This window comes from Adiantum capillus-veneris, chromosome 2, assembly GCF_014529385.1.
Source record: "Adiantum capillus-veneris isolate H3 chromosome 2, ASM1452938v2, whole genome shotgun sequence".
In the NCBI taxonomy this organism is placed as follows: Eukaryota; Viridiplantae; Streptophyta; class Polypodiopsida; order Polypodiales; family Pteridaceae; genus Adiantum; species Adiantum capillus-veneris.
The window spans coordinates 109,006,615-109,014,198 of NC_140932.1; the positions used below are offsets into that span (position 1 = coordinate 109,006,615).

General features: G+C 43.1%; 1 protein-coding gene across 4 annotated transcripts in view; it reads right to left on the reverse strand.

Annotated features, from left to right (window-relative positions):
• LOC147463370 (uncharacterized) overlaps window positions 1-6,136 on the reverse strand; it is a 38,718-nt gene extending 32,582 nt beyond the window's left edge. For 2 of the 4 annotated variants that reach the window (XM_086488436.1, XM_086488426.1), the window contains exon 1: window positions 4,997-6,136. In XM_086488436.1, coding sequence (XP_086344562.1) covers window positions 4,997-5,919 — 923 coding nt within the window. In that variant the 5' untranslated portion in view covers window positions 5,920-6,136. The remainder of the gene's footprint in view (window positions 1-4,996) is intronic. The other 2 variants (XM_086488418.1, XM_086488444.1) reach the window with 2 other exon arrangements.
• Between the last annotated feature and the right edge of the window lie 1,448 nt (window positions 6,137-7,584).

Genomic DNA, 7,584 nt, shown 5'->3' on the forward strand with positions numbered 1-7,584 from the left:
TTTCGTAGGAAATTTCTTGTGTCTCCTCTCTCAAGATGTGATATGATTTTAGGCATTAAATGGTTTCGTGAACTCAACCCTCTCATTGATTGGGAGGCTAACACTCTCACTTTACATGCCAAAACTGATTCCCCCCTTATCATTCGTGCTGAGGAGGGCTTGCATTCCTTGCCTCTCATCTCGCATGTGCAGGTAAAGCGTGAATTATGACGAGGAGCACAAGCGGCATTCATCTATGTTGCCCCAGTTTCCCAGAGCATTCAGGCTCCAGGTAAGTATTCGAAGTTGTTTACGAAGTTTAAACATCTCTTTTTGCAGGATGATCTTCCACCTTGTCTCCCACCCGAGCGGCCGGAGGACCATCGCATCGAGCTTATGGAGGGAGCGCAGCCTGTCAGTAAGGCTCCCTACCGTTTGAACAAGTCACAGGAGGAAGAGTTAGAGCGACAACTCACAGAGTTGGTGGCTAGAGGATTCATACGTCCTAGTGTAAGTCCTTTCGCTGCCCCTATTTTGTTTGTTCGCAAGAAGGATGGTTCGTCTCATTTGTGTGTTGACTACAGGGCATTAAACAAGATGACCGTCAAGAACAAGTTTCCGATGCCTCGCATTGAGTATATCCTAGATAAGCTCAAAGGGGCAAAGGTTTTCAGCAAGGTCGATCTCAAAAGTGGATACCATCAGGTACGGGTATTCAAAGGCGACATTTTCAAAACCGCCTTTCGCATCGAGCGAGGGCAATGGGAGTATATTGTTATGCCTTTTGGATTGACAGGAGCCGTGGGTACGTTCAATCGTCTCATGGTAGGTCGTTTCGGCGATATGGTAGGTGTATGTGTGTTCATCTTTTTAGATGATATTCTCACTTTTTCTGCATCGTGGGAGCAACATGAAAGAGATGTCGAAAGGGTACTAACTCGTTTGGATGAGTGTCAATTGTACATTGCGTCTGAATTTTTTCTTGCTGAAGTCACTTATCTGGGTTATATCATTTCTCCATAAGGCGTCAAGCTAGACCCCGCGAAGGTGGAACAGGTTCGTAATTGGGATTTGCCCAAAACTGCATATGATGAGCATTCTTTTCTTGGTCTATGTCAAGCATATAGTTCGCACATAGAGAATTTTGAACGCATTGCTGCACCTATGACTAATATTTTGAAAGGGGTCAAGACTCGCCGTCAGCGCGTAGACTTGTCCGAGGCATCCATTGAGGCTTTCGCAGCTCTCAAGGTTGCCGTGACAGAAGCTCCGTGTCTTATCTTTGCTTCTTGGGATGATCCCTTTGAGGTATGGACGGATGCGAGCAATGTCGGCATAGGCACCGTGCTTCAGCAGCATGGTCGTCCTGTAGCTTTCCTTAACCGGAAGCTCAATAGTGCGGAAAAGAATTATTCAGTTTATGATAAAGAACTTTTGTCTGTCATTCACTGTCTTAAGCATTGGAAGCATTTTTTGTATGGTAGAGAGTTTACAGTACGCACAGATTATCAAGCCCTCAAGTGGCTCCAGTCTATGCCTAGTGCACATTGGAGTGATCGCCAAGCGCGGTGGTCACAATTTTTTGAGCAATTTGGCGGTTTGATTGAGTATGTGCCTGGAAAAGCTAACCCTGTTTGCAGATGCGTTGAGTCGCAAAGGACAGATTTTGGCTCGCCAAGAACCACATTTTCTATACAGGGCGAGTCTTTTGACAGCATGAAGAATCAGTATGCAAATTCGGAGTTTGGTAAGTATTGGTTGCAGGCTCTTGCTTCCCAAGGGCCCAGCAACTATCTCATTCGTGATGGATTGTTATTTTTTCATCAGCATCTATGTGTGTTGCCCTCTCTCAGGCCAACCATATTGCATGATGCACATGATTCTCTCACGGGTGGGCACAGGGGAATGAACACCACATTGGAAAAGATTGAACGTTTTTTTTATTGGCCTAAAATGCGGAAAGATGTGTTTTGTTATGTCACACAGTGCACTATATGTCAAAAAGTAAAAGCTCCTCGGGGTAAGCAGCAAGGCCCCTTGCTTCCGCTGCCTATTCCCGAGGGACCTTTTCAGGATCTCTATGGATTTTGTGACTAACTTACCACCAAGTCTGCATTCAAGGAACACTCAATGTTTAACAATTGTTGATCGTTTCAACAAATTTTGCATGTTGATTCCCTGTAAAGCCACAGTTACTGCACAGGATGTTGTACGATTGTTCATTAAGCATTAGTACCCCCTCTGTGGTTTGCCAAGGTCCATTGTTTCAGATAGGGATGTTAAGTTCACGTCCAAATTTTGGCGTGCACTCTTTGAAAATTTTGGCACAAAGTTGAATTTTTCATCCGCTTTTCATCCCCAGTCAGTTGGTCAAACAGAAATTTATAATCAGTTTGCTTTTGATGTGTTAAAATCTTATGTACATGATCAGCAGTCTCAATGGGAGCTCTATCTCCCATTGGTTCAGGCTATTATAAATGATTCCTTTTCTTCTGCTATTGGTCGAACTCCGTATGAGGCAGCTTTTGGCCGTTTGTTCCAGTCACTTTTGACTAGATTGGTCAGTCAAATGCCTGATGCCAATGCTGAGAGTCAGTCATTGGATGAGATTTCTGAGAGTGCGAAGCTTCGGCTAAGCAAGGCTCAAGAATCTTATTCTCGACAGGCTAACAAGCATCGTCAGGAGGTCTCGATCAAGGAAGGAGATTGGGTGTATCTACGAATCATGCAACAGCGTCTTAAGCAAGTTGGAAAGAAATGTCCTAAGTTGTCTTTTCGTATGTATGGTCCATTTCCAGTCATCAAAAAGATTAATGAGGTTTCAATGAAATTGCAATTGCCTAACTCATGGTCAATGCACAACGTTTTCCATGTTTCTTGGATGAAAGTGTTTCAGGGAACACCTCCAAAGGACGTTTCCGAAGAAGAAGAACTGGAGATCATCGATGAAGCTGAAGTCATGGAGCCTGAGCAAGTCTTGTTGCATCGGTTTTGCCATGGTTCGAAGAAACAAGTACGACAATATTTTTTGAAGTTCAAAGATCGAGGAACCCATGAAGCGGTGTGGGTAGACGAAGAGTTCTTCAAGGATTATCCAGAGTTGTTGGCAGACTACAAGGAAGCTATGCAACTCGGTACCAGTACCTCACTTTAAAAAGGAGGGGATGTCACGTGACACATCCAACCCTATGTGTCCGTGGACAAGCTACACCATAACAGGGTTCCCGTCAGTCCAGTCAGTTTAGATTAGAAGTACCTTTCCACCTTGGCTGCTTGGTCCACCCTCGCGGGCCCCGCACTTCATTTTGAGCTATCCTCAGCTAGCAAGATGATTGTGATACATGGGGGCCAACCAAGACTCTAGCTTGTCACAAAGCTTACGCCCGAGGAGTGGAGCAGTGATAGAGAGCTTTGCTAGGAGCTTATCTGCAGCCTGACTCTCTGGTTCATATGGAGAGCTCGTTGCTTCCGAAGAGCCCAGGAAGGGTGGCATCTTTTGCATCTACTGTTGCTGGTGATTGGCAACCAATTCAAACTTTTTCTTGGTGCTAGATGCTTTCATTCCTTTAATCTTCACTTTTGTTCTTAGCTAAGGGTTAACTAGTCCCCCTTCCACTATCTAATTGCTATGTTCATAGGCTTGACCTTCATGTAGTTTGCATAAAGTGGATCCTTGGAATAAGAAAGAAAATGCTTTATTAGGATGTTCACTTCGTTGTCTAGAGCCTTCTCCAGGTCAGGTGGAGCATGTTGTGTCTCAAACGGCTCCATTGACCATCTTCATCACCAGCATAGTCTTGCTCGTCTTTGTTGTCACCTTCCTCATCTCAGCTGCTTCTTCCACTTCCTCTTCCACATAGTCATACTCCTCTTTGTCATGATGATTAGGTGGTGCTACTTCCATGGTCAATTGCTGGAGTTGTGGATCAGACTCTTCAGAGGAGAACACTCAATTGGTGCTATGATGCCACTGAAACCGGCAAGTCACCAGCAAGGCAGTAAAATAATGCAACAATACAACAACTAACGGAAAACAACACACCAAACTGGAAAATACACTTTAGTCAAAACACACACTGTGACGTAATTCCACTCTCAAAGTGATTGGCTTCTCCGCACGCGCCCCTTGCAATATCTCTTTGTGTTACAACTGTCCTATGTGAGCCCACTTGCATAATCCGAATTAACTGGTGTCCACTAGACCATAACAGAACGCAAATCAAATGGTCTAGTGTTTCCAATTAAATGGTGATACTCCTCAATAATGCTAGCTTTCAAAACCGTTCAGATGCAAAGGCCACGATCTAGTCTCCAAAATAGCAGCAACTTGAAAAGCTGATCAGAATCGCCTCAATGGAAAAGGGACTCACAAACATTCGCTGGGTAATATGTTCAAAAGTACGATAAGGGGATAAGCAAACACTTTAATCACAAAGCTCCTCGACTCCCTACTCTACCAACAAAGTCAATACCTCAACACACACATTTAGACCCTGATATCTGAGATCATCCTTAAAATCGGTCACCTGAATAGCGCTCGTTCGGCTATCTAGCTCTTGAAACCTCCCTGCTGACAAAAGCCTAAAAGGCCAAAACACTAGTCTTCTCTATCACCACAAAATTGCCCACACCATATATGACAGTGAAAAAAGGCATTCAACTTATAAAAACCTCAGTCACTACACGTAGCGGATGGGGCCATGAAAGACCTTTTGAGAAGCAATAGCAACAAACTTGTCCAAATTATCTAAATTAAAGGACTCCGATGATCTCCTGATTTCTGTGAGCATACAGCAATATTCCAGGCGATCTAGACAACATTCTAACCCAAATGGCTTGTGTCGTGCAATCCTCTCAAGAATTAGCAATGTGATGAACCCTTTGTTGATGAAACCCAACGGACTTCAAAGAAACATAGAGATTACAATCTGAGGTCAGATTTCAGCGTTTCAGCAGAAATTGGCATTGCATTAACTGAATAGTAGCATATGAAATCTAAAAGAAACGCAGGATGTACCAGTAGGTCACCTCTCCAGAAGGCCGAAACATGTACACTGCTTGGTCCATGGACTGTAATATATTTCCATGGAGCTTGTCAGGTTGACGGAAGCTTAACAAAGCATGCTCATCGATGTCTCGGTTCGCACAGTCGTCATTAGCAACCGAGTCAAGTGAAGAGTGGGAGAGAGTTGAGGGCAAGAAGGTAGCATTTTTGTCAGCACGCATGAAATGGTGTGCCCGCATATGTGTACTGGTGGGATTTGCAAACATTAGGTTGTCTTCTGATGAAGATGTTTTCACAGGAGAAACGGGGGCAGAAGAAGCCCCTGTATCAGAAGAAATGCAAGCTGACGAAGACGTACATATGGCTGACAAAGATTTGAAAAGTGCATGGCCTTTAGAAGGTGTCATAGTGAAGGAAGGTGAAGCCATAGGAGATGATGTGCTTGATGTCGAGAATGTCGTAGGTGGATGCAATGATGATGATGATGACAATGGCAATGATGGGGACATTTGTGATGATGATGATGTTGCCAGTGTCTTCGACAATGTGGTGTGCACCTCCAATGACCTAAAAAGAGATGCTGTATCAACAGTCTTGGTTGTTTCTTTGTTACTTGAACTAATATCTGCAAAGGAAATGCGTCGTAAGGTGCTGTCTGCGGTAGACTCGACAGTAGAAGAGGCCAAGCTAGAGGAGGCCCTGCGACGGACAAGCTGAGGTGAAAGAGAGCGTGCTCTCTCATGCGAGCTCGATCGCCGGGCACTGTTGAGTCCCTTGGGTGGGTGCCAGTCCATGACCAGTTTCGACATCTCTGATTGCAAGTGTGCATGGTTGGCTTCAAGCTCTGAAATTCGGTCTAGCAACACCCGCGATGATCTTGCTGCACTGGAATTCGACGAGGAAGCAAAACCCGGTGGCTCTTCCGAGCCGTCCATGCCGAGCTCTTCTAGCTACAGCACCATATGGGTGGTGGTGACAAGACTCTCGAGAGGAAAATTTGATGTGTGCCACAAAGAGAGAGAGAGAGAGAGAGAGAAAGAGAGAGAGAGAGTGTGCGAGTTTGTATTTGAAAGAGAGAGAGTGAGTTGTGGTCGTTGCAACTTGCTCCTTGCGCGAGAGCAGGCCTACCGAGCTGAGTGGTGCGGAGAGAAAAGGGGGGAGAGTACGACCTGTGAATAAAGAGCAATTGGGTAGAGTGCTATATGATGGAGCAAGTGGAGAGTGGGCACTGGGCATATTTCACACAGAATGAGCCACATTTTGTTGGCCTAAAACTTGAGGATCGTGTCGTCGCAAGTTCCATGGCGGAAATTGCAAGTTCCCAACTTTCCTTTGAGATTTACCTTGCGCACGCATGGCAAAACTTTTGCAGCTCTTTCCAAGGACGGGCAAGTTGCACAATGAAGGCCTTTCTCAAGGAAGTGTGTTCAAAAATTAGCCTTGCACAAGGAAGAGTTAAGTTTGCTAGAAGCCTTGCAAGTATCACTTCTTTAATAGATAATGATTCTATTATATAATTGATCACTAGCGTGTAACAAGAATGTGTGCATATTAGAAGTATGAGTCACAGGCTTAATGTGAGCTAAAATTTGCAACCTCAATCCTTGTATTGGCATTGATTAAGTTGCAATAGCCACTAATATTGAGATAAGCACATGTTTGGTTATGTCCCATCCCCTTCTCTCTCAAGTTTAGATTCAATAGGTCATTGCAAATTTACATTGAAAATATCCCATTTGTAACACCCAATTCACCCACTTTGATTTTATAATAATTTGCACTTTTTCATGTAGTTTATTTGCTAAGTCACATTAAGGACGCATATATTACAAATTTGTAACACCCAATTCACCCACTTTGATTTTATAATAATTTGCACTTTTTCATGTAGTTTATTTGCTAAGTATCACAAATTAAGGATGCATATATTACAAATTTGTAACACCCAATTCAACCACTTTGATTTTATAATAATTTGCACTTTTTTATGTAGTTTATTTGCTAAGTATCACACATTAAGGAGGCATATATTACAAATACAAGGTTTGACTCCCTATGTGCAAGCAACTTCTCTTTGATTTAGAAATTTTGATCGCCTCAAAATAAGCCAGAACATGATTGTGGCAATGAATAGTAATTGAGTTTCACTTTATAAAAGGTGGTAGCTATTTGGTTGTAATATGTCTCTAGCCATGGTTTTGTTCGTTTCATTAAATTGGATGTTTGGCCATTAAAGATTGAGTGATGATCAAGTAGGCATACTAAAGTCAGAGTTGTTCTTTTCATTAAATTGGATGTTTGGCCATTAAAGATTGAGTGATGATGAAGTAGGCATACTAAAGTCAGAGTTGAGATCCATCATGGCAAAAGATTGAAGGATGTAAATGGCAAAAAAATCATAACTTAAAAGGCCATTGAGTTTGGCATGCAAAAGATGGGGGTTGGTTGCACACAAAATTTAAAAAAAGAGAGTCTAAAAGAACCTTGTGCACACCTATCTTCAAGGCCAATGGTTGAATTAGTTATTGCCACAGTCCACACACATGTGCAAATCTTTAGCTTTGAATTATTATCTTACACAATGAAGCCAACCTTCGCAT